This window comes from Scyliorhinus torazame, chromosome 14 (assembly GCF_047496885.1).
Source record: "Scyliorhinus torazame isolate Kashiwa2021f chromosome 14, sScyTor2.1, whole genome shotgun sequence".
NCBI classification, from domain to species: Eukaryota; Metazoa; Chordata; class Chondrichthyes; order Carcharhiniformes; family Scyliorhinidae; genus Scyliorhinus; species Scyliorhinus torazame.
Genome location: NC_092720.1, coordinates 18,194,839 through 18,222,326, shown reverse-complemented (window position 1 = coordinate 18,222,326; position 27,488 = coordinate 18,194,839). Strand labels below are relative to the sequence as shown.

Here is a 27,488-nt window from a genome sequence, read left to right as displayed (position 1 = left end):
GCGATAGTGAGTGGGAAACTGAAGGGTATGCCGGTGGTTTTGGTAAATGTTTATGTCCCAAACTTGGACGATGTGGAGTTTATGAGGCAGGTGCTGGGGAAGATCCCTGACTGGACTCGCACCAGTTGATCGTGGGGGACTTTAACACGGTCATTGAGCCAAGTTCGGACTGGTTGAACCCGAGGTCGTGAATGGTGTGACGGTGGTGAGGGAGATGAACGGGTTCATGGAGCGGATTTGGGGGGGGGGGGGGGGGGGGGGGGGGGAAGAGTACCCATGGAGGTTCGGGAGGCTGAAGGAATTTTTGTACTTTTCCCATGTGCACATGGTATTCTCCCAGATTGACTTTTTTGTGCCAGGCAAGAGAGTTGCTGCGGGGATGATCGACTCGGAGTATTCGATGATTGTGGTCTCAAACCACGTGCCGCACTGGATGGATTTGCGAGTGGACAGGGGTATCACCTGCGACAGAGACTGGATCTGGGGTTGTTGGCGGATGAGGTGGTGCGGGAGTGGGCGACGGCTGCCATCCGGGGCTATGTGGGGGGGGGGCATGGCCGCCACACTGTGGGAGGCACTCAAGGCAGTGGTTCGTGTTAAGTAATGGATTAAGAGACATTGCAATTAGTTATCTCATTTATGTTAAGTATCCATTAATTGACACTGATATGCAAAGGGGCTTCAGGTGGCCTCTGTGAGGTGATGTGTAGTTAGAGTTTTGTGCAAAGTCTGTTGGAATGAAATAAATGTGTTTGTGAAAAAAGAACAGAACTTTAGACTCTTCATATCACAGCAACTAAAACGTCTAACAATTGGTAGCAGAGAATGATTGCTGTGTAAATGTGAAGGGTTGAAATATGCAACTTTTCCAGATCAAACCAAGGTGTGTGTGAGAAAAGAAAAAAAGGGATATATGGCTGAACCGAGGATCAAGATGGCTGGATATGACTGTCCTCCCTTATTTTCTGAAAGGGAATCGTACGACCAATGGAGAAGTGCAGTAGTTATGTGGACTAAGGTAACTGCTTTGGGAAAGAGAAAACAAGGTATGGCATTGGTTCTTTCTCTACCATATGGCAGTAAAATCCGAAACAAAGTGCTTTCTGAACTGGAATTGGAAGAGTTAGACTCAGAAGAAGGTCTGGAGACTTTATTACATTATATGGATAAGATTTATAAGAAAGATGACTTGTTAAGTGCGTATGAAGCATGGTCGGATTTTGATAAGTTCTGGAAAATGGAGGATATCTCCATGGAAGACTATATAATGGAATTTGGCAGACTATATAAAAGGCTGCAGAAACACAACCTGGAATTTCCACAGTCGGTGTTGGCCTTTAAATTACGTTTCTGTGCTAGAGTGAGCAACATGGATAGGCTCCTGGTATTGACAGGAGTTCAGTTTATTGATAAGGATACCTTATTCAAACAGATGACAAAAGCTTTACAAACGTTTCTGGGGAAACATTTGATTCCGATGGCTATGATCACCCAAATAGATCAGCCTGCAATAAGGCAGAATATGGAAGATACACTACTAACAGGATGGCGAAATCGTATGGCTACGAACAGGGCTCAAGACTATAGAAGGAGACCGAGACAAAGAAATTATGAAGACAGAAACCCAGTTAGAACCTACAATAGGAAGATGAACCCCAGAAACGCATGGGGCATGATAAATCGATGTTTACGATGTGACTCTCAATGCCATTATGCTTTCAACTGTCCAACTCGCTATGATAAGAGTGTTTGAAGCGACACATGACACGGAAGAGTCAGAAGAGGAAAAAGATAGTGACCAGAAAGAAGGCATTGTCCTATTGACAAGCAGTTTTACGCCGGTAATGAGGGTGTTGGTTGCAGAATCCTTCAGCTCTGCTGTATTGGACAGTGGCTGCACATCTACTGTTTGTGGAATTGACTGGTTAAAATGTTATCTGGACTCCTTGAATGCTGAAAATCGTAACAAGGTCAAGGAATTTGAAAGTTCCACAAGTTTCAGGTTTGGGGATGATAATCCTCTGAAGTCGCTGAAAAGAGTGGTGATCCCTTGCAATATTGCCGGAGTGAATCATTTCATTAGCACGGATGTTGTATCAAGTGAGATACCTTTGCTTCTGAGCAGACCGTCGATGAAGAAAGCACACACGAAACTGGATATGGAACAGGATCAGGCAACAGTTTTTGGAAAGACGGTGGACTTACAATTTACACAGTCGGGACATTGTATTCCATTACTGACAAATAATATTTCAAGTAGAGTGGCTAAAGATGTGTTAATGCCAGTTGAAAATGCGACTTTAGCGGATAAAAAGCTTGTGGTATTAAAACTGCATAGGCAATTTGCACATCCGTCTCCTCGGAGGCTGAAAAATTTATTAAAGGATGCAGGGGTAAGGGATAATAACTATACTAAACTAATAGAACAGGTTAGTGACCGCTGTGAAGTTTGTAGGAAGTACAGAAGGACACCAGCACGACCGATAGTAACCCTACCTTTGGCCAGGGATTTTAACGGCATTGTGGCCATGGACCTTAAGATCTGGGATAAAGCAAATAATATATTTATTTTGCATTTTGTAGATTTAGCAACCAGATTTAGTCAATCAACGATTGTACGAAGTAAAGAAAAGAGTAATTCTGGATCAAATTGTGGAAAAATGGATAGGGACAGGAATGAGTCCATCGGCAAAATTCCTTACGGACAATGTGGGAGAATTTGCGAATGATGAGTTTAGGGATATGCGTGAAAACATGAATATCAGAGTTATGAATATGGCTGCAGAAAGCCCATTTAGTAATGGTGTCTGTGAAAGAAATCATGCTGTCATCGATGACATGCTTTGGGAAATGTTGGCAGATTGACCAAATTGCAGGCTAAATTCAGCTTTAGCATGGGCGGTACATGCAAATAATTCATTGCAGATAGTTGGGGGCTATAGTCCTTATGAATTAGTGTTTGGTAGAAATCCTAAAATTCCGTCCATTTTGGATGACCAGCCTCCAGCTTGGGAGGGGACTACAATTAGCTCTGGTTTTGCTGAACATTTAAATGCATTACATAGCAGTAGAAAAGCTTTTTTGGAAGTAGAAGTCTCTGAAAGAATTCGCAGAGCTTTAAGACATAACGTACAGCCATCAGATGCCATTTTTCAGCAAGGAGGCATGGTATACTATAAGAGAGACAATTCTAATGAATGGAAAGTCCCAGGGTAGATCATAGGCATAGATGGCAAAACAATTATTTTGCAACATGGTAATCAAACTGTTAGGGTACATTCATCAAGGATAATGGGTACAGATTACAAATTTTCAAATTTAGACATGACGAGGAACCACAGTCATCTGGTACGCATGTGTTACAGAACTATGAGGACGAGTTAACTGATATAGACAGGGTTTCTGTAGAGGAACACAACACTTCTGATGAATTAGAACAGGCCATTTTTCCGAAAGGGCAACTGCCAAAAGTTGGTACAAAGGTGACATATTTGCCTGAAGGGTCGAGTCAATGGAAGGATGTGACTGTTATTAGTAGAGCAGGGAAGGCCACTGGAAAGTATAAACATTGGTTGAATGTACAGCATTCAGGGGAAGGAGTCAAGACAATGGATTGGGAAAACGAAGTTCAAAAATGGAGGGCACAGAAACGCAGTGCCAGTTCAGATAGCACATCGGATAGTGAACAGGTCCGCAGGAAAAGGTTGAGAACTATTGAAAGACATCCCACAGCAGAAGGGAAAGATCAAGCAGAAGCAGTACAGAACGAGATACCAGGCAGGAGAGGGGACGTAGTTTATCAAGATCTCGGAACATGTGTAAGACTACGAATACTAATCGGAGTAGAAGCCCACATGCACGTCAGGTTTTGGTAGCTAAAAATAAATTAGGTGGTTATCAATGAAGCTAAACAGCAAGAATTGCATAGTTGGAGTGAATTTGGGGTATACACGGAAGGACCGGATAGGGGACAATGAGCTCTATCCCACAGATGGATTTGCACGGAAAAGGTTCTTCCAGATGGAACTTATAAGGCAACGGCCAGGCTTGTGGCAAGGGGATTTGAAGAAAACTTAGAAGATCAGGATTTAAGGGTAGATTCACCTACAGCAGGAAAGATTATTTTAAAGATCTTCTTGGCTCTATTAGCCACAAAGGCATGGGAATGCAAATCTATAGATATAAAAGCTGCCTTTTTGCAGGGGCACCAGCTCCAGAGACATTTTTCTCCGTTCTCCTAAAGAAGCAGCTAACACAGAAGGGGTACTCTGGAAGTTGAACAAATGTGCATATGGATTAAATGTTGCATCTAGAGTCTGGTATTTTTCGGTAAGGTCAGTTTTGTTAGTTAGGCTGTTGCCAGTTGAAAGCAGATCCTGCAATGTTTTACTGGCACTATAAAGGAAATCGTTCTGGCATCTTTATGATGCATGTCGATGATTTTTTGTGGGGTGGGACTAGTGATTTTGAAGCTATTGTAATCTCTGGTTTGAGGAAAGAATTCAGGGTTGGAAGTCAGGCTTCCGGTACATTTAAATATATTGGACTGGAAATTGGACAGACTCAGTTAGGGGCAACTTTACGTCAGCAATCTTATTTGGAAAGCATCAGCCCAATAGCAATTAGTCGTGGCCGAGTTTCACAAAAAGACGCAATGGTTTCAAAGATAGAAAAAGAGCAACTGCAAAGTTTAATTGGGCAACTGAACTGGTTAGGTAGACAGACCAGACCGGATGTGAGTTTTGATGTCTTAGAGTGGAGTACAAAAATGAATGATCCCAAGTGGAAGACATAATAAGAGCAAATAAAGCGTTGGCCAAACTAAAAATGCAGGTGTGTGTTTTGAAGTTCCAGGTTTTAGGTGACCGTAAGCACTTGAAACTCATAGTTTATAGTGATGCATCCTACGCAGATTTATGTGATGGGGTTTCAAGCGCAGGAGGTTTTATCATTTTTCTTTTGGGGAGCAATGGTAAATGTTGCCCTCTTGTGTGGGAAACAAAGAAAATAAGGAGAGTGGTCAAAAGCACTTTGGCTGCTGAGACGTTAAGCCTTGTAGAGGCGGTGGATATGGCCTTTTATAGAAGTCTGATATTGACAAAAGGTTTGGGATTAGGGGATTTGGGTAATATACCTATTGACTGTCACACTGACAATAAATCCCTGTGGGAAAATGTGTAGTCTACAAAAAGTGTCAATGAAAAGAGGTTACGGATAGACATCGCAAGTTTGAAGCAGATGTTGGACAGCGAGGAAATAACAAAAATTAAATGGGTCGACAGTAGCTATCAACTGTCAGACTGTTTTACAAAAAGAGGGGCGAGTTCACAGAAACTTTTGCATATTGTTAAAGAAGGGCGCTTGTTTCTGTGACTTTTTTTTTCCTTTTTATCGTCCAAACAAAAAAAACTGTGGGAAAAGTGGGGGGAAATCATGTGTGTGTTTTTGAGTTTCTTGAAATTTTGTTTTCACCTAATTATTTTTTTTCTCCAAGGAAGGGGAGACTGTTAAGTAATCGGTTAAGAGACATTGTAATTAGTTGTCTCATTTATGTTAAGTATCCATTAATTGACACTGATATGTAAAGGGGCTTCAGGTGGCCTCTGTGAGGTGATGTGTAGTTCGAGTTTTGTGCAAAGTCTGTTGGAATGAAATAAATGTGGGTTGGTGAAAAATAGAACATTACAGCGCAGTACAGGCCCTTCGGCCCTCGATGTTGCGCCGGCCTGTGAAACCACTCTAAAGCCCATCTACACTATTCACTTATCGTCCATATGTCTATCCAATGACCATTTGAATACCCTTAGTGTTGGCGAGTCCACTACTGTTGCAGGCAGGGCATTCCACACCCTTTCTACTCTCTGAGTAAAGAACCTACCTCTGACATCGGTTCTATATCTATCTCCCCTCAATTTAAAGCTATGTCCCCTCGTACTAGACATCACCATTCGAGGAAAAAGGCTCTCACTGACCACCCTATCCAATCCTCTGATCATCTTGTAGGCCTCAATTAAGTCACCTCTTAACCTTCTCCTCTCTAACGAAAACAGCCTCAAGTCCCTCAGCCTTTCCTCATAAGATCTTCCCTCCATACCAGGCAACATTCTGGTAAACCTCCTCTGCACCCTTTCCAATGCTTCCACATCCTTCCTGTAATACGGTGACCAGAATTGCACGCAATACTCCAAATGCGGCCGCATCAGAGTTTTGTACAGCTGCAACATGACCTCATGGCTCCGAAACTCAATCCCTCTACCAATAAAAGCTAACACACCGTACACCTTCTTAACAACCCTCTCAACCTGAGTGGCAACTTTCAGGGATCTATGTACATGGACACCGAGATCTCTCTGCTCATCCACACTGCCAAGAATCTTACCATTAGCCCAGTACTCAGTCTTCCTGTTATTCTTTCCAAAATGAATCACCTCACACCTTTCTGCATTAAACTCCATTTGCCACCTCTCAGCCCAGCACTGCAGCTTATCTATGTCCCTCTGTAACTTGTAACATCCTTCCGCACTGTCCACAACTCCACCAACGTTAGTGTCATTTGCAAATTTACTCACCTATCCTTCTACGCCCTCGTCCAGGTCATTTATAAAAATGACAAACAGCAGTGGCCCCAAAACAGATCCTTGTGGTACACCACTAGTAACTGGACTCCAGTCTGAACACTTCCCATCAACCACCACCCTTTGTCTTCTTCCAGCTAGCCAATTTCTGATCCAAACTGCTAAATCTCCCTGAATCCCATGCTTCCGTATTTTCTGCAGTAGCCTACCGTGAGGAACCTTATCAAACGCTTTACTGAAATCCATATACACCACATCAACTGCTTTACCCTCATCCACCTGTTTGGTCACCTTCTCAAAAAACCCAATAAGGTTTGTGAGGCACGACGTACGCTTCACGAAACCGTGCTGACTATGTCTAATCAAATTATTCCTTTCCAGATGATTATACACCCTATCTCTTATAAACCTTTCCAAGATTTTGCCCACAACAGAAGTAAGGCTCACTGGTCTATAGTTACCGGGGTTGTCTCTACTCCCCTTCTTGAACAAGGGAACAACATTTGCTATCCTCCAGTTTTCGGGCACTATTCCTGTTGACAAAGATGATTTAAAGATCAAAGCCAAAGGCTCAGCAATCTCCTCCCTAGCTTCCCAGAGAATCCTAGGATAAATCCCATCCGGCCCAGGGGACTTATCTATTTTCACACTTTCCAGAATTGTTAACACCTCCTCCTTATGAACCTCAAACTCTTCTAGTCTAGTAGCCTGAATCTCAGTATTCTCCTCGACAAGATTGTCTTTTTCCTGTGTGAATACTGACGAAAAATATTCATTTAGCACCTCTCCTATCTCCTCGGACTCCAAGCACAACTTCCCACTACTGTCCTGGACTGGCCCTATTCTTACCCTAGTCATTCTTTTATTCCTGACATATCTATAGAAAGCTTTAGGGTTATCCTAACAGACAGCTGGTGTAGGAGGGAGGGTTTCCATTATCTGGACCACTGGGAGCTCTTCCGGGGCAGATGTGACCTGTATAAGAAGGACGGGTTGCATCTAAACCGGAGAGGCATAAATATCCTGGCCGCGAGGTTTGCTAGTGTCACATGGGAGGGTTTAAACTAGTATGGCAGGGGGGTGGGCACGGGAGGAATAGGTCAGAAGGTGAGAGCATTGAGGGAGAACTAGGGAATAGGGACAGTGTGGCTCTGAGGCAGAGCAGACGGGGAGAAGTTGCTGAACACAGCGGGTCTGGTGGCCTGAAGTTCATATGTTTTAATGCAAGGAGCATTACGGGTAAGGCACATGAACTTAGAGCTTGGATTAGTACTTGGAACTATGATGTTGTGGCCATTATAGAGACGTGGTTGAGGGAAGGGCAGGATTGGCAGCTAAACGTTCCAGGATTTAGATGTTTCAGGCGGGATAGAGGGGGATGTAAAAGGGGAGGTGGAGTTGCGCTACTTGTTCGGGAGAATATCACAGCTGTACTGCAAGAGGACACCTCAGAGGGCAGTGAGGCTATATGGGTAGAGATCAGGAATAAGAAGGGTGCAGTCACAATGTTGGGGGTATACTACAGGCCTCCCAACAGCCAGCGGGAGAGAGAGGAGCAGATAGGTAGACAGATTTTGGAAAAGAGTAAAAACAACAGGGTTGTGGTGATGGGAGACTTCAACTTCCCCAATATTGACTGGGACTCACTTAGTGCCAGGGGCTTAGACGGGGCGGAGTTTGTAAGGAGCATCCAGGAGGGCTTCTTAAAACAATATGTAGACAGTCCAACTAGGGAAGGGGCGGTACTGGACCTGGTATTGGGGAATGAGCCCGGCCAGGTGGTAGATGTTTCAGTAGGGGAGCATTTCGGTAACAGTGACCACAATTCAGTAAGTTTTAAAGTACTGGTGGACAAGGATAACAGTGGTCCGAGGATGAATGTGCTAAATTGGGGGAAGGCTAATTATAACAACATTAGGCGGGAACTGAAGAACATAGATTGGGGGGGCGGATGTTTGAGGGCAAATCAACATCTGACATGTGGGAGGCTTTCAAGTGGCAGTTGAAAGGAATACAGGACCGGCATGTTCCTGTGAGGAAGAAAGATAAATACGGCAATTTTCGGGAACCTTGGATGACGAGTGATATTGTAGGCCTCGTCAAAAAGAAAAAGGAGGCATTTGTCAGGGCTAAAAGGCTGGGAACAGACGAAGCCTGCGTGGAATATAAGGAAAGTAGGAAGGAACTTAAGCAAGGAGTCAGGAGGGCTAGAAGGGGTCACGAAAAGTCATTGGCAAATAGGGTTAAGGAAAATCCCAAGGCTTTTTACACGTACATAAAAAGCAAGAGGGTAGCCAGGGAAAGGGTTGGCCCACTGAAGGATAGGCAAGGGAATCTGTGTGTGGAGCCAGAGGAAATGGGCGAGGTACTAAATGAATACTTTGCATCAGTATTCACCAAAGAGAAGGAATTGGTAGACGTTGAGTCTGGAGAAGGGGGTGTAGATAGCCTGGGTCACATTGTGATCCAAAAAGACGAGGTGTTGGGTGTCTTAAAAAATATTAAGGTGGATAAGTCCCCAGGGCCTGATGGGATCTACCCCAGAATACGGAAGGAGGCTGGAGAGGAAATTGCTGAGGCCTTGACAGAAATCTTTGGATCCTCGCTGTCTTCAGGGGAGGTCCCGGAGGACTGGAGAATAGCCAATGTTGTTCCTCTGTTTAAGAAGGGTAGCAAGGATAATCCCGGGAACTACAGGCCGGTGAGCCTTACTTCAGTGGTAGGGAAATTACTGGAGAGAATTCTTCGAGACAGGATCTACTCCCATTTGGAAGCAAATGGACGTATTAGTGAGAGGCAGCACGGTTTTGTGAAGGGGAGGTCGTGTCTCACTAACTTGATAGAGTTTTTCGAGGAGGTCACTAAGATGATTGATGCAGGTAGGGCAGTAGATGTTGTCTATATGGACTTCAGTAAGGCCTTTGACAAGGTCCCTCATGGTAGACTAGTACAAAAGGTGAAGTCACACGGGATCAGGGGTGAGCTGGCAAGGTGGATACAGAACTGGCTAGGCCATAGAAGGCAGAGAGTAGCAATGGAGGGATGCTTTTCTAATTGGAGGGCAGTGACCAGTGGTGTTCCACAGGGATCAGTGCTGGGACCTTTGCTCTTTGTAGTATATATAAATGATTTGGAGGAAAATGTAACTGGTCTGATTAGTAAGTTTGCAGACGACACAAAGGTTGGTGGAATTGCGGATAGCGATGAGGACTGTCGGAGGATACAGCAGGATTTAGATTGTCTGGAGACTTGGGCGGAGAGATGGCAGATGGAGTTTAATCCGGACAAATGTGAGGTAATGCATTTTGGAAGGTCTAATGCAGGTAGGGAATATACAGTGAATGGTAGAACCCTCAAGAGTATTGAAAGTCAAAGAGATCTAGGAGTACAGGTCCACAGGTCATTGAAAGGGGCAACACAGGTGGAGAAGGTAGTCAAGAAGGCATACGGCATGCTTGCCTTCATTGGCCGGGGCATTGAGTATAAGAATTGGCAAGTCATGTTGCAGCTGTATAGAACCTTAGTTAGGCCACACTTGGAGTATAGTGTTCAATTCTGGTCGCCACACTACCAGAAGGATGTGGAGGCTTTAGAGAGGGTGCAGAAGAGATTTACCAGAATGTTGCCTGGTATGGAGGGCATTAGCTATGAGGAGCGATTGAATAAACTCGGTTTGTTCTCACTGGAACGAAGAAGGTTGAGGGGAGACCTGATAGAGGTATATAAAATTATGAGGGGCATAGACTGAGTGGATAGTCAGAGGCTTTTCCCCAGGGTAGAGGGGTCAATTACTAGGGGGCATAGGTTTAAGGTGAGAGGGGCAAGGTTTAGAGTAGATGTACGAGGCAAGTTTTTTTACGCAGAGGGTAGTGGGTGCCTGGAACTCGCTACTGGAGGAGGTAGTGGAAGCAGGGACGATTGGGACATTTAAGGGGCATCTTGACAAATATATGAATAGGATGGGAATAGAAGGATACGGACCCAGGAAGTGTAGAAGATTGTAGTTTAGTCGGGCAGCATGGTCGGCACGGGCTTGGAGGGCCGAAGGGCCTGTTCCTGTGCTGTACATTTCTTTGTTCTTTGTTTGTTCTATCCTTGATCCTACCTACCAAAGACTTCTCATGTCCCCTCCTGGCTCTTCTTAGCGCTCTCTTTAGGTCCTTCCTAGCTAACTTGTAACTCTCGAGCGCCCTTACTGAACCTTCATGTCTCATCTTTACATAAGCCTCCTTCTTCCTCTTGACAAGTGTTTTGACTGCCTTAGTAAACCACGGATCCCTTGCTCGACCACTTCCTCCCTGCCTGGCAGGTACATACTTATCAAGGACACGCAGTAGCTGTTCCTTGAACAAGCTCCACATTTCCATTGTGCCCATCCCCTGCAGTTTTCCTCTCCATCTAATGCATCCTAAGTCTTGCCTCATCGCATCATAATTGCCTTTCCCCCAGATATGACTCTTGCCCTGCGGTATATACCTATCCCATTCCATCACTAAAGTAAACGTAATCAAATTGTGGTCACTATCGCCAATGTGCTCACCTACCTCCAAATCTAACACCTGTACTGGTTCATTACCCAGTACCAAATCCAATATGGCCTCGCCTCTCGTTGGCCTATCTACATACTGTGTTAGGAAACCCTCCTGCACACATTGGACAAAAACGGACCCATCTAAAGTACTCGAACTATAGCGTTTCCAGTCAATATTTGGAAAGTTAAAGTCCCCCATAACAACTACCCTGTTGCTTTCGCTACTATCCAGAATCATCTTTGCAATCCTTTCCTCTACATCTCCATAACTTTTCGGAGGCCTATAGAAAACCCCTAACAGGGTGACCTCTCCTTTCCTGTTTCTAACTTCAGCCCATACTACCTCAATCGACGAGTCCTCATCAAACGTTCTTTCTGCCACCGTAATACTGTCCTTGACTAACAATGCCACCCCTCCCCCTCTTTTACCACCTTCCCTGAGCTTACTGAAATATCTAAACCCCAGCACCTGCAACAACCATTCCTGTCCCTGCTCTATCCATGTCTCCGAAATGGCCACAACATCAAAGTGCCAGGTACCAACCCCTGCCGCAAGTTCACCCACCTTATTCCGGATGCTCCTGGCATTGAAGAAGACACACTTTATACCATCTTCCTGCCTGCCGGTACACTCCTGCAACTTTGAAACCTTACTCATGACCTCACTACTCTCAACCTCCTGTATACTGGAGCTACAATTCAGGTTCCCAAGCCCCTGCTGAACTAGTTTAAACCCTCCCTAAGAGCATTAGCCTCTTTGTATCACAGCAACTAAAACATCTAACAGTTCGGGGGTAGTTTATTTCTATTTGAGCACATAGGGAGAAGGCAGAATGAGCAGAGATGGCAAGGTTGGTGGAAGAGATTCTGAGGGTGGACAGGAGGCCCTGGATACAGGGTTCTTGAGAGAGAGGCAGAGGCTCCAGATGGACTTTGGGCTGCTGTCCACGGGGAAGGTGGTAGGGCAATTGCGGAGGGTCAATGGGACAATGTACTAGTACAGGGAGAAGGCAAGTAGGATGCTGGCCCACCAACCTAGGAAACAAGAGGTGGTGAGGGAGATTGGTAGAGTGAAGGACGGGAAGGGTGTACTGGACCGAGTGAGGGTGAATGGGGTATTTTATTGGGAGCTAAAAGTGTTGAAGCCCCCGGCCAGGGGGAATGCGGCAGTTCCCGGATGGGTTGGAGTTTCCCCAATGTGGACAAGGACCTCCTGGAGGGACTGGGGGCCCCCAATGGGTTGAGGGAGGTGATGGAGAGTATTGGGTGATGCAGGCAGTGAAGGCCCTGGGCCCGGATGGGTTCCAGGTGAAGTTTTATAAAACGTTTTTGATACTGAAGAAAGATAAGGATCCGGAGCAGTGCGGATCCTATCGCCAGACATCGTTCTTAAATGTGGATACCAAGTAGCTGGCGAAGGTGTTGGCTTCACGAATCGGGGCTGTTTGCAAGGTTTCGGGGTGGCGGCAGCTTTGCGAGTTTAGAGGACCTGGAGGAGGAACATGAACTGCTCAAGGGGAATGGTTTTAAGTACTTACAGGTCTGGGATTCCGTGTAGAGGGAGGTGCCGTCCTTTCCTGGGTTGCCACCCTAGGGGCTGTAGGATAAGGTACTGTCAAGGGAGGGAGTAGAGGGGGGAAAGGTGCCCGAGGTTTACAAGGAGTTGATGGACTGGGAGGGATAGGACATGTGAAACGGATATGGGAGGAAGAGTTGGGGTTGAGAGGGAGGTGCAGGCCGGGACATGGGAGTAAGCTCTGCGGAGGATAAATGCATCCTCGGCTCAGTCTTATTCAGTTTAAAGTAGTTCACGGTGGCAAGGATAAGTAGGTTCTTTGAGGGAGTAGAGGACAGGTGCGGACGGGAGACCTGCCAACCATGTCCACATGTTATGGGCATGTCCTAAACTGAGGGGGTTCTGGCAGGGGTTCGCAGATGTAATGTCCGAGATGTTGGGGCCCCGAGCCCAGAGGTAGCGATATTTGGGGTGTCGGAAGACCCGGGAGTCCAGGGGGAGAGAGAGGCAGATGTCTTGGCTTTTGCTTCCCTGATAGCCTGGAGACGGATTTTGCCTAAAGCGGGATGTGGGTGAGTGACCTGGCGGAATTCCTGATGTTGGAAAAGGTCAAGTTCATCTTGAGGGGGTCGGTTGAGGGGTTTGCCCGGAGGTGAAAGCCACTCATTGACTTCTTGAAGGAGGCCACAGGTGTCAGCAGTGGGGAAAGGGGGGTGGATAAGGGGGAAGGCAGGATGGGAGGAGGGGTAGGGCAGGGGGGAGTGTGAGTGCTGGTAATTCACTGTGTTGTACAATTTTGCTTCTGCTCTTATTTGTTGTTTATATAAATGCCTTAATAAAATATATATTTTTTTAAAAACAAGGGTCCAGGTGGCCTACTTCTGCCCGTTTCTTGTGTTGTGTAAAATTACACTTACTTCCTTAACACAAGAATACGCGAGGCAGAAGAAAAGGGTCCATCTCATTTGCCTTCTACCATTCTGATAGCGACATGATAAAATGGAACTGTTTACCTGTCTTGCCAATCAACGTCCATCAGTTTGTCTATAACAGACTATAACAAAACCCTCGTGGGTTTTGGAATTTTAGCTGCAACGGTTCATGTTCTTTGTGAGCGTGCAGCACTTTGTTTACGTCTCAAGTTACTCATAAAACTGCATTCAAAATATTAGAATGAATCAACGATGTCTGCTTCCAGACAGCTTGTTCGATTGATTTACTAGTCACTCACTAAAATATTTCTGCTGATTGATTTTGAAAGGATCCTCTTCAACATTAACAACTGATATTTATATTGTGCCTTTAACATAATTAAATGAAATAAAGCACTTCACAGGAGCATTATAAAATAAAGGAGGACACTGAGCCACATAAATACGGCCAAGTGACCAAAAAGCTTAGCCAGAGGGGTATAGTTTAAGGAATGTCATAAAAGGTGGAAAGGAGGTTGGAAAAGCGGAGAACTGTAGGGAAGGAATTCTAGAGCTTAGAACCCAGCCAACTGAAAGTTCCACCAATGGTGGAATAATCATAATTGGGAGGAAAGGTCCTGTCCTAAGCTTTAAGCACTTGTTTGCCCCAGCTAATAAATCATAAGGGTGGCACAGTAGCAGTGGTTAGCACTGTTGCTTCACAGCACCAGGGACCCGGCATGGGTCACTATCTGTGTGGTGTCTGCACGTTCTCCAAGTGTCTGCGTGGGTATCCTCCGGGCGCTCTGGTTTCCCCCCACAAGTTCTGAAAGACATGCTTATTCGGCGAATTTGACATTCTGAATTCTCCCTCAGTGTACGCGAACAGGCGCCCGAGTATGGGGACTAAGGGATTTTCACAGTAACCATTGCAATGTTAATGTAAGCCTACTTGTGACACTGATAAAGATTATTATAAGTGTTAGAGATATTGGCTGACAAGGGCAGCACCTCCTCCTAATTGATACTGTAATACAGTACAAACTAGCACATAATCAGCATAATCCATGTACAAGCCACACTATATTTTGCTATAGTATTTGTTTTTGGATGTCCATTAATCTGTTTACAATACAAAAGAAATCATGAGTCTCAGTTGCGGTGATATTACCAACATTAGCTGGTCTTTCGCCACTCTGAAAATATAGGCCTAAAGTCTTAACCTGGCCTACACTACCGTATACATATTTCTCTTAAGAATATTTACTCACAAGGCATACAGGAGTTTTAACATCCCACTCACATTCAGACGGCAATGCAATCATCTTCAAGTTTATTTTTAAAAACATGTGAAATTTTAACAATTGACAACGAATCGTAATCACCAGATGGAAATTTACAATTCGATTTCCTGAAATATTAATGCCAAGATGTAGGTATTATCAAATAGCTGTAGTGGGTGTACCTTTAAGAAATGGGTGTTTATCAAATAGCCTCAGTGATGTCAGAGTGTGGGTGGAGCTGGGTTTTGGTCTGTGGCTTTTTACTTTCGCTTTGAGCTAAAAGCTGTGTCTATGTTTTAGTTTTGTTTCAGAGTTGGAGCTGCATCCAGCCAAACAAGATGTAATTTTGATCTCTCTCTGCATGTAAAGAATGTCTTCAGATCACTTGCTAATTTAAAAGTGATAACTGCTTTCAATAGAGAATTTAAACCTGCTGTCTTTGTTAAAGAAGGCTTTTGCCTTATGGATGTTGCTAGAAAAGATTAAGGGTTACTTATAGAGTACTGTATTCTTTGGGGCAGTATTTGAGTTGATAGTTGCTAAGATGTTTACTGTGTGTTTATAAAATATTAACTGGACTCATAGAATAAATATTGTTTGTTTTAGAAGTACTTTAGATCTCTGTTGCATCACACCTGTAGAGTGGGCCCATGTGCTCCCCACAACCAAAACCTATTAATAAAAGTTGTGGGTCAGGTGAACTCCACGATACACTTTGGTGTTCTCTAAAACCTGGCCCATAACAGTATAGAGGGAGACCATTTCAACAAACCCTGGTCCATGACAGTATAGAGGGAGACCACTTCAATACTAAAGGGGAAAAAAATGACAAAATGTTTGTATTATATTTAAACGCCTTTGCTTGTGAGAATTTGGCAATGTTTGGAATAAAAATAGATATTTTTTAAAACCTTTTTTGTTTATAATTGTTTTCATTCATTATTGTCCTTCAAAACATGGTTGTGAGCTGCTTTCTTAATAGGGTCAAACTCACTGCTGTAGGTCTGGATTCACCTATGGACCAGATCTGATACAGTTAACAGATTTTGTTCACTAAGGGACATGGAAAGGTGGGTCAGCCCAGATCAGTGGATACTATTGGAAAATTAGGGGTCCCCTAATATGACAGAAATGAGGAGAAATTCTCTAGGGTTACGCGCCTTTGGAAAGTTCTGCTTCAGAAGACAGTGGAAACAGGGCGATTGAGCATTTTTAAGGTAAAGGTAGAAAGATTCGGATTAGGCAAGGAAATCAGAGGTTATCGATAGTAATGTGTAAGATGAAACACAAACAGATTAGCCATGATCCTATTGAATGGTGGAGCAAGCTCAAGGGCCAATTTGGGACTTATCAAAGCTTTTGTCTTCTTTCATTCCGAGCAGACCGTCTAAACTTGTCGCCTTCTGCTCCTTTTCTGTACGTTCACATAAGAGTTAATAAACAGGATGGGTATTTACAACAATCTGGGAGCTGAATGATAATTAAATAAATCTGGAATTTAAAAATGTGGAAACGTAGGAAATGGGAGGCGGAGGCCTCGAGTCCTTTTAAGCCTGCCCCAACATTCATTATGATCACTGCTGATCATCCAATTCATTAACCTGTTTCCCCTTTCCCCCCTATATCCTTTGATCCTGTTAGCCCCAAGAGCTACACTCAATCCCTTCATGAAACTATACAATGTTTTGGCCTCAACTGCTTTCTGTGGTAGAGAATCTCACAGGTTGACGACTCTCTGGGTGAAGAAATTACTCCTCACCTCAATCCCAAGTGGTTTACTCCATAGCCTTGGACTGTGATCCCAGGTTCTGGACTCCCTGCCATCAGGAACATCCTTCCTGCATTTACCCTGTCTAGTCCTGTTAGAATTTTATAGGTTTCTATGAGATTTCCCCCTTATTCTTCTAGATTCCAAGAAATATAATCCTACACGACTCAATCTCTCCTGAAGTCCTGCCATCCTAACAATCAGGCTGCTAAACCTTCACTGCACTCCCTCTATAGCAAGAACATCCTTTGTCAGATAAGGAGACCAAAACAATTGAATTGGCCAAAATTCATGTGGGCAATGATGAAATGAAAATGAATGAAAATCGCTTATTGTCACAAGTAGGCTTCAAATGAAGTTACTGTGAAAGCCCATGCAATCAAAATTAGTAGATAGAACGAGTGAAGTGTTTGCATCTTGTCAACTGAGTTATCGAGGGACCACAATGAGGTCAGAAAAGCCATTTTAAATGCATATGAACATGTGCCAGAAGCCTATAGATAGAAGTTTAGAAATATAGGGAAAGAACCTGGTCAGACATATGCAGAATTCAAAAGAATCAAAAAAAAAAAATCTGATAGGTGGATAAGAGCTTTAAAAATAGATCTAAATTATGAAGCTCTTAGGGAAGTGGGAAGTGATTATTCTGGAGGAATTTAAAGATTCACTTCCTGAAGTTGAGAGAATTCATGTGGAAGAACCAAGGCTTAAAACTGCTAGACCGGCAGCAGACATGGAAGATGATTTTGAATTAGTTCATAAATCAAGGTTTGGTTTTCAATGTCATTTTCAGTCTGTGAAACTTAGAAACTGGGGAACTGAACGGCATAAGGATGTGGTTGAAATGTCACGCATGGTCAGGTAATAGGAAAGCCTCAAGCGGTAATAAAACCAATCCCCATAATACCCATTTTGGTATTTATGGGATCTTTTACTTGGGTCCTTGTTGATTTCATGTGACCCCTTCCCAAGATGAAAAGTGGGAATCTATACTATAACAGATTACCAGATGCTATTCCAATACAAAATATTGCAGCTGAGAGGATTTAACTGAATTTTGTTTACCAGTTATGGACGACCAAATCAGATCAAGGCTAAATTTGATGTCGAGCTTATTCAGGGAAGTTATGGATAGCTTATGGATAAAACAATTTAAATCCCCCTCTCCCCCGCCACAAGTCCCAGTCCTGCCCAGGTGTAGCCCAACCAGAGATGGTTGTACTGGTCCCACCTCCCCCAGAACCAGTCCCAATGTCTGAGAAATATGACACCCTCTCCCTCGCACCATTATTTCTGTCATGTATTCATCCAATATATCCTGCTCCCTCTGCTCTGACTAGCACTGGTCGCAATCCTGAGATCACTACCTTTGAGGTTCTACTTTCCAGTTTACTTTACAACTCCCTATATTCTGCTTTTAGGACCTCATTCCCTTTTTTAACCTATGTCATTTGTACCATAGAAAATACAGTGCAGAAGGAGGCCATTCGGCCCATCGAGTCTGCACCAACCCACTTAAGCCCTCACTTCCACCATACCCCAGTAACCCAATAACCCCTCCGAACCTTTTTGGTCAATAAGGGTAATTTATCATGGCCAATCCACCTAACCTGCACGTCTTTGGACTGTGGGAGAAAACCGGAGCACCCGGAGGAAACCCCGCAGACACGGGGACAACATGCAGACTGCGCACAGGCAGTGACCCAGCGGGGAATCGAACCTGGGACCCTGACGCTGTGAAGCCACAGTGCTATCCACTTGTGCTACCATGCTGCCCATGACCATGGCTGTTCACCCTACCGCTCCAGAAACTCTTTAAACATTCTTGATTCTAGCACCAGGAAGACGACATACCATCCTGGAGTCCCATTTGCAGTCACAGAAACATCTATCTATTCGCCTTACAATTGAATTCGCTATAACTATTGAATTCCCAAATTATGCTCCTTCCCTGTGCAGAACCAACCGTGGTGCAACAAATTTGGCTGTTGCTGCTTCCCCCCCCCCCCCCCCCCCCCCCCCCCGAGGGGCCATCCCCTCAACAATATCCAAAGTGGAATATTTGTTTTGCAGGAGAATGACCGCAGGAGATTTCTGCACTGCCTGCCTAGTCCTTTTTCTCTGCCTGGTGGTCACCCATTCTCCTCCTGCCTATGGAGTCTTAGCCTAAGGTGTGGCCACCTCTCTATACATGCTATGCATAATATTCTTTGCCTCGCAGATGCTACAGTGTGCCTCGATGCCACTGCATCTCCAAAACCCAGGCTTCCAGGAGCTGCAACTGGGGACATTTCCTGAACACATTCACTGGAATTGTTCCTGGCTTCCCACATGCAGCAGGAGGAGCACACAATGGCTTTGAGCTCTCCTGCCGTCACTTATCCCTTTAAACGTTTTGGAAGATACTAAAAATAAAATATCATTAACTCTAGGGCCCTTCTTCCCTGGTCCTCTTTACTACAGAATATAGCCTTCACAAACTATAGACCACAGATATAGGCTGCACAAACTATAAGCAATAAAAGCATAAAATACTTTCAACTGTACTCAGCCAATCAGCTGCTTCCACTTTACCCATGTCATTTTTGAATCCTGATGTCACCTTAAGAGCTCCAAACTAGCACCCCACTCTCAGTCTCGCTCTTTGGCTCCGTTTTCAGTCTCTCTCTTGCTCGCGCTCTTTTATCCTCCTGGCTCCGCTGCAATAACCGAGTTTAAATTCCTCAGCTAGGATTCAAACTCATTTCTCTGGGTTGCTAGCCCAAGCCTCCAGAATTCTTGTCCAGTACAAAAAGACACTATGCTATTGTTAATACAAGTAAAATACTGTGGATGCTGGAATCTGAAACAAAAACCAAAAAAGCTGGAAAAACTCAGTAGGTCTGGCAGCCCATCGTAGAGAGAGAAAACAGAGTTTTTTTCTTTTATAAATTTAGAGTACTTTTTTCCAATTAAGGGACAATTTAGCATGGCCAATTCACCTGCCCTGCACATCTTTTTGGGTTGTGAGGTGAGACCAACACAGACAGGGGAAGTGTGCAAACTCCACACAGACAGCGACCCGGGGCCGGGATCGAACCTGGGTCCTCGACGCAGTGATGCAGCAGTGTTAACCACTGTGCCACAGTGTTGGCCCAAGTAAACAGAGTTAACGTTTCGAGGTCAGGTCGGCCTTCTTCTGAACTAAAAAGAGCGAAAAACGTATTGGATTATATACTGCATAAGAGGGATGGAACAGCTGGAACAACGTATAGTGGGAGCTGGGAGAGATTACAACAAAGATGTAACAAAATTTAAGAATAAGTGATAAGCGGGGGAGGGCAAAGGTGGATTTCTGGATGGAACAATAAATGTTTGGGATATACAAAAAGGTTAAGATGGAGGAGAAAGGTCACAGTCTTAAGTTATTGAACTCAGTGTTGAGTCCCGAGGGCTGTACAATGCCTGATTAGAAGAGGAGGTGCTGCTCCTCCAGTTTACGTTGGGTTGCACTGGAGCACGACAAGGACGGGCATGAGAGCAAATTGCTCAATTTAAATGGCAAGCAACAGGAAGGTTGGGTTATGCTTGCAGCTGAGTGAAGGTGTTCCACAAAGTGGTTACCCAGTCGGCATTTAGTCTCCCCAAAGTAGTGGAGACAACACTATGTTAGTGTTTTTGTTTTGGCAGATCATGACTGATCTGTACATCAACTGCATTTACCAGTGTTTGCTCCATATCTCGCAATACCATTAGCAGCCCCCCCCCCCCCCAAAAAAGTACCTAGTCTCAGTCTTGAAAATCTCAATGATCACAGAGCATTTACACCCCTTACAGGGTGTAAGTTCCACATTTCTATAATTGTGAAAAGTCCTTTGTGATTTCACTCCAAAAGTTATCGCCTACATTTCCCAACCAGAAGAAATCATTCATCTCTGGCTACTTTATCAAATCCCTTTATTATTTTAAATACCAAGATTAGATTACCTTTAACCGTAATGGAATATAAGCCAGGTTTATGCAATCTCTCCTCGCAGCACAATCCTTTAATCATGGTGGGCAGGCGTTTTGAGGGCACTGAACTGAGATTAAGCTACAGGCCAAAGTTACATACAGATCAGCCATGCTCTAATTGAATGGCACAACAGGATCAAGGGGTGGAATGGCCTACACCTGCTCACAGTGTCATTCTATCAGTTTCTAAGGTCAATTATCTTTCCTGGAATTCGGTGGCCAAAACTGGACTCAGTAACTCAAACAGGGTCTGACCAAGGTTCTGTAAAGATCACTTCCTCATGTTGGAATTCCAGTTTCCTGGAGATTAATTTTAGCTTTTTACACTTGTGCACTAACCTTTTGTGATTTGAGTGGCCATTATATGTATTTACGTAGATGTTACCCGAGGTAATGCAGGTATTACAAAGTCCTCTGACTCGCATCAATACTCCAACTGCACATGATTCCTTTAAAAATCCACATTTCCAGTTTCAAATCATTTACTGGAGGCTCAGTTACTGGAGGATTGTCCTGGGTAAAAAGTGGCTATTAATTCAAAATATTGAGAACAAAATACCGTCCAGATTAATAACCCTTTTTCAAAAATATATTTTTATTTACTTTCCCACTCAATTTTGGGTAATTCAACAAAGCCTTTCTGGTAATTCAACGATGCATTCTTTTGGAGGCAGAGAGTTGCCAGCCTGTCATACCATCACAATCAAGTCTGATCCTGTTCTCATCTAAAATCCAACACGCACACTTTGAATAGTCACAAGATAATGATGCCTGGCAAAACATCTAACTCATTTTCTCCTCCCTTAATAAAAGAGCACCAAGATCAACTATATCACACCCATAGCCTTGCCTTTGATCAGGCAAGTCAGCAAAAAATGAAGATCAAACCTCGGGTCTTCCCTATTGGTAATATTTTGTAACAACTAGCAAAGCAGCTATATCCTATTGGACATTCCTCCTAGAACACAGACACAAAGTGCGCATTTTTGTTAAGTAGCACAGTCTGTACTGATTTGCTGATACAGAGTGGTCTTGAAACTCAGCTCCTGCACAATATTGGTACCAAAGTGTTTAACAATGAAAAGCACATCAAATATGCTTCAATGTTGTGCAATTAATTTTGTTAAGCTCTTAATTTATCACCCAAACTGTTTAGCAGCACCACTGCCAATATTTCACCCTAGTGTCACAGGACTTGGCACAAGTGGGGCCTTGCAGGGAACTCAGACTGCAGTTGTACCCCAATCAATAACTCACACCATTGAAGACTACCCCCTGACAACATTCAGCAGACGGCTGAGAGAGCTCCATTTAGTCACTGTGAAACCTATTGACTGCCTTGGTGACTATTGCACATGAGCACACGCTGAAAGAAAACAGGATTGGAAATCCTGTCTCTAGACATTACCCAAATACGATGGGTCCAAAGAAAAAAAATCTGTATTTGTAGTGATAGTTATTTTTCTATAGGCGAGGTGGACAGTGTGAACATTTCACACAACTAATAAAATTCTAATGACCACACTATAGCTGGCTTCAGATCAGTCATACTGGACTAACTCGAAAAACTGAAAAGTATGTTGTCCATCCTTTTCATAATATTTACTTATCTCTTTCCTTCATTATGGTAGACAGCTTTTCAATTTTATATTATTAATTTGAGAAGATTTCAGTTTACCTGAAAACAACTTTGCTTAGAGGATAAAGTCATCCTATCACAAAATTCAGTGAAATCCAGACAGCATTTCAAGGACAAAACTACAGCAAACCAAATGGTCTGATTGATTTCCAGTAGATAGAATGCTCAATTCAGCATAAAATGATCAAAGATGCTCAGCATACCAAATGTGGATCCATACTAATTTAGAGTGCCCAATTCCTTTTTTCCAATTAAGGGGCAATTTAGTGTGGCCAATCCACCTACCCTGCACATCTTTGGGTTGTGGGGGCGAAACCCACGCAAACACGGGGAGAATGTGCAAACTCCACACGGACAGTTACCCAGAGCCGGGATTGAACCTGGGCCCTCAGCGCCGTGAGGCAGCAGTGTTAACCACTGCACCATCGTGCTGCCTCCTGGATCCATACTAATTTAACATATTTTCACTGTTGGTTTTAGAAGGTTCAATTTCTACATATTTGTTATTTAGTTACAAGCTTTGGATTCTCAAAATTGGTGTAACAGTGCTTGCTCAAACTGACAAGTTCTTTATTTGCAATTAACTATGATAGTCTTGATTCCAGTACTTGACACATTACATAGCTTATGATTCATTTGTAAATAAAATATACAAAATACCACTTTACCCTTCTTTAACTTGGGCCGATATTTTTAATGTTTTGCTCTGCGGTACTACAAGATAATTAGCTATTTGTGTTGTATAAATGCAAGTTATCGTATAATGTATATACATATTAACAATTTAATGTTGCATCTATCAAATCCCATTTTGTTGATAACGCTCCTACTGTTATTAAACTACATGTCGGGGCAGCACGGTGGTGCAGTAGATTAGCCCTGCTGCCTCACGGCACTGAGGTCCCAGGTTCAATCCTGGCTCTGGGTCACTGTCCGTGTGGAGTTTGCACATTCTCCCCGTGTTTGCATGGGTCTCGCCCCCACAACCCAAAAATGTGCAGGCTAGGTGGATTGGTCACGCTAAATTGCCCCTTAATTGGAAAAAATGAATTGGGTACTCTAAATTTATTTTTAAAAACTACATGTCCTCCAATCACCATTAGCAACACCACAGGAGATCTGCTAATATGTTAAAGCAATAGACAGATATCAAACCTAGATCAGCTTTTCCTACTTCACTGTGCCTAAACACACAATTCCAAAAAGATGCCCTTTGTGCACCTTAACACTTTAAAACAAAAACAAATTAAGTTATCCAATTGAATTAGGATGATCAAAGAACTATCGGCAATATATCAAGCAACACTGCTTCTCCAAACCTACAGATTTATACTACATAGAGCCTATGATGCTGGATGTCCCAAAGTGCGTTTTAAGTATAATCACTTCTGTAATGTACAGAAACATGGCAGCCAATTTACACACAGCAAGCTCCTCCTACAAACAGCAATTAATGAGATTGTCTGTTTTAGCTACGCTGCTGACGGGATGTTCGCCAGGACACCAAGGAGAACTGCTTCTCTTCAAATGTAAACCAGCTTCAGCCCAACCTGCTGAGATTATTCACTGCCCTCAGGAAACCTTTAGGCACGGAGGAATTAATGAAGAAAGATATTATATCATCTAATTTACTGCAAACCTTCCACAATATTGGCCTTGCAGTTACCTCAGACAATCAATCAATCAATTGGCTGTGATTCAATGGGCACTCTTGCCCGAGTCTGCACTTTTGGCTTCACTCTCAAGGACCTGAGCACACAATCTAGGTTGAAATTGCCAGTGCATGCTGCACTGGCAGAGAGAGGTACCACTTTTCTGATGACAAAGTAACCCAACTGTCTGCCCTCACAGGTGGCTGCAAAAGATCCCTTGGCTGCTTGAACAAAAAGCAGGGCAGTTCTGCCTTGCTGTCCTGGTCAACAGTTAAAACATTGTCAACAACATTAAACTGCAATTATCTGGACATTATCCCGCCGGTGGTTGATGCTGGGCGCAAATTAGGTTGACGCATTTCCTGCAGAACAGTCACAAACCTCAAAAAGGTACTCCAGCGGCTAACTGTACGGGCGCTTTGGGACATCCCGAAGCTGGCCCGGTGAGTGGAGGCCACTGGCCAGGTGAGTGGAATGGAGGCCACTGGCCAGGTGAGTGGAATGGAGGCCACTGGCCAGGTGAGTGGAATGGAGGCCACTGGCCAGGTGAGTGGAATGGAGGCCACTGGCCAGGTGAGTGGAATGGAGGCCACTGGCCAGGTGAGTGGAATGGAGGCCACTGGCCAGGTGAGTGGAATGGAGGCCACTGGCCAGGTGAGTGGAATGGAGGCCACTGGCCAGGTGAGTGGAATGGAGGCCACTGGCCAGGTGAGTGGAATGGAGGCCACTGGCCAGGCGAGTGGAATGGAGGCCACTGGCCAGGTGAGTGGAATGGAGGCCACTGGCCAGGTGAGTGGGATGGAGGCCACTGGCCAGGTGAGTGGAATGGAGGCCACTGGCCAGGTGAGTGGAGGCCACTGGCCAGGCGAGTGGATGGAATGGAGTCCACTGGCCAGGTGGATGGAATGGAGTCCACTGGCCAGGTGAGTGGAATGGAGCCCACCGGCCAGGTGAGTGGAATGGAGGCCACCGGCCAGGTGAGTGGAATGGAGGCCACCGGCCAGGTGAGTGGAATGGAGGCCACCGGCCAGGTGAGTGGAATGGAGGCCACCGGCTAGGTGAGTGGAATGGAGGCCACTGGCCAGGTGAGTGGAGGCCACTGGCCAGGTGAGTGGAGGCCACTGGCCAGATGAGTGGAGGCCACTGGCCAGGTGAGTGGAGTGGAGGCCACTGGCCAGGTGGATGGAATGGAGTCCACTGGCCAGGTGGATGGAATGGAGTCCACTGGCCAGGTGAGTGGAAAGGAGGCCACTGGCCAGGTGAGTGGAATGGAGGCCACTGGCCAGGTGAGTGGAGGCCACTGGCCAGGTGAGTGGAATGGAGGCCACCGGCCAGGTGAGTGGAATGGAGGCCACCGGCCAGGTGAGTGGAATGGAGGCCACAGGCCAGGTGAGTGGAATGGAGGCCACCGGCCAGGTGAGTGGAATGGAGGCCACCGGCCAGGTGAGTGGAATGGAGGCCACCGGCCAGGTGAGTGGAATGGAGGCCACCGGCCAGGTGAGTGGAATGGAGGCCACCGGCCAGGTGAGTGGAATGGAGGCCACCGGCCAGGTGAGTGGAATGGAGGCCACCGGCCAGGTGAGTGGAATGGAGTCCACCGGCCAGGTGAGTGGAATGGAGGCCACTGGCCAGGTGAGTGGAGGCCACCGGCCAGGTGAGTGGAATGGAGTCCACCGGCCAGGTGAGTGGAATGGAGGCCACCGGCCAGGTGAGTGGAATGGAGGCCACCGGCCAGGTGAGTGGAATGGAGTCCACCGGCCAGGTGAGTGGAATGGAGGCCACTGGCCAGGTGAGTGGAGGCCACCGGCCAGGTGAGTGGAATGGAGTCCACCGGCCAGGTGAGTGGAATGGAGGCCACTGGCCAGGTGAGTGGAGGCCACTGGCCAGTTGAGTGGAGGCCACTGGCCAGTTGAGTGGAGGCCACTGGCCAGATGAGTGGAGTGGAGGCCACTGGCCAGGTGGATGGAATGGAGTCCACTGGCCAGGTGAGTGGAATGGAGTCCACTGGCCAGGTGAGTGGAAAGGAGGCCACTGGCCAGGTGAGTGGAATGGAGGCCACCGGCCAGGTGAGTGGAATGGAGGCCACCGGCCAGGTGAGTGGAATGGAGGCCACCGGCCAGGTGAGTGGAATGGAGGCCACCGGCCAGGTGAGTGGAATGGAGGCCACCGGCCAGGTGAGTGGAATGGAGGCCACCGGCCAGGTGAGTGGAATGGAGGCCACCGGCCAGGTGAGTGGAATGGAGGCCACCGGCCAGGTGAGTGGAATGGAGGCCACCGGCCAGGTGAGTGGAATGGAGGCCACCGGCCAGGTGAGTGGAATGGAGGCCACCGGCCAGGTGAGTGGAATGGAGGCCACCGGCCAGGTGAGTGGAATGGAGGCCACCGGCCAGGTGAGTGGAATGGAGGCCACCGGCCAGGTGAGTGGAATGGAGTCCACCGGCCAGGTGAGTGGAATGGAGTCCACCGGCCAGGTGAGTGAAATGGAGTCCACCGGCCAGGTGAGTGGAATGGAGTCCACCGGCCAGGTGAGTGGAATGGAGGCCACTGGCCAGGTGAGTGGAGGCCACCGGCCAGGTGAGTGGAATGGAGGCCACTGGCCAGGTGAGTGGAGGCCACTGGCCAGTTGAGTGGAGGCCACTGGCCAGTTGAGTGGAGGCCACTGGCCAGGTGAGTGGAGGCCACTGGCCAGTTGAGTGGAGGCCACTGGCCAGTTGAGTGGAGGCCACTGGCCAGGTGAGTGAAGGCGAGCACCTCAACAACCAGGCTACTTCCTCCCATCCTGTTGCCCCACTGCTCTGGCACACGGTAATCCTCTCCCTCACGATCCTGCACTCTCCAGCTTGCTCTGATCCTAGCTCCCTGTCCCCGCAGTTCAACTGAGCTCCAGCCCCCTGACCCAGGTCCCCCTAGGGTCTCCGCGCCTATTTCCTCCTCCCCCCCCCCCCCAAAAAAAAACAACTCGGCCGGGACTATAACTCTTACCCTTTGTAATAGGCTTTCATCCGGACCTGATGGTGGTTCTCCGCTGTGTAGGACATCATGCTGTCCCTGTTGGTGGGCATCTCCCTGTCGGAAGCCCGCAAACTGGCCGCTCTCATAGGTCCGGCCGCTCCTCTCACCGCTCGAGCCCGATCACCCGCCCGCTCGCGCCCGGCCGGCCAACAGACAACCGCTGCGCGCGCAGCGCCGGCTCCGCTCACTCAACGACACGAGGGGGGGGGGGGGGGGGGGGGCAGCGAAGTGAACACCACTATCATCGCAAAATACCCGGATATATTTGACAGTAGTGACGGCATAACATCTCTCGCTTCACCATTTTGACTTGTATCTGGAGTGTGTTTTTTTCCCCCTTAGCGCCAACTACCTCAGGTTTGAAAAACGGATCGATCGGCTTACCCTGCGCTGCCAGTTTGGATTGGTCGCATTCCCGACCTCCTGCGTCCAGCACATACCGAATGGGTACGCATGCGCGCCAGCGCGGGAACTCTGGGATTTGTAGTCCTGCACACCTAGGCGGGCTGGCTTGATGACTCACCAGGTGCGTATCTGATTTTATTTTAAAAAGGTGCAGGCTCAAAACATTCGCCTGTTGGTGTTTTTGCTTGGAGTTCCTACTTTCA

General features: G+C 46.0%; 1 protein-coding gene across 3 annotated transcripts in view; it reads right to left on the bottom strand.

Annotated features, from left to right (window-relative positions):
• Window positions 1–27,044, bottom strand: part of prkci (protein kinase C, iota) — a 206,624-nt gene extending 179,580 nt beyond the window's left edge. For 2 of the 3 annotated variants that reach the window (XR_011934419.1, XR_011934420.1), the window contains exon 1: window positions 26,851–27,044. Coding sequence is in view for 1 of the 3 variants with exons in the window: in XM_072473783.1 (XP_072329884.1) it covers window positions 26,851–26,966 (116 nt within the window). In the remaining 2 variants the exon portion in view is untranslated. The remainder of the gene's footprint in view (window positions 1–26,850) is intronic. The other variant, XM_072473783.1, reaches the window with a different exon arrangement.
• Window positions 27,045–27,488: the final 444 nt, after the last annotated feature.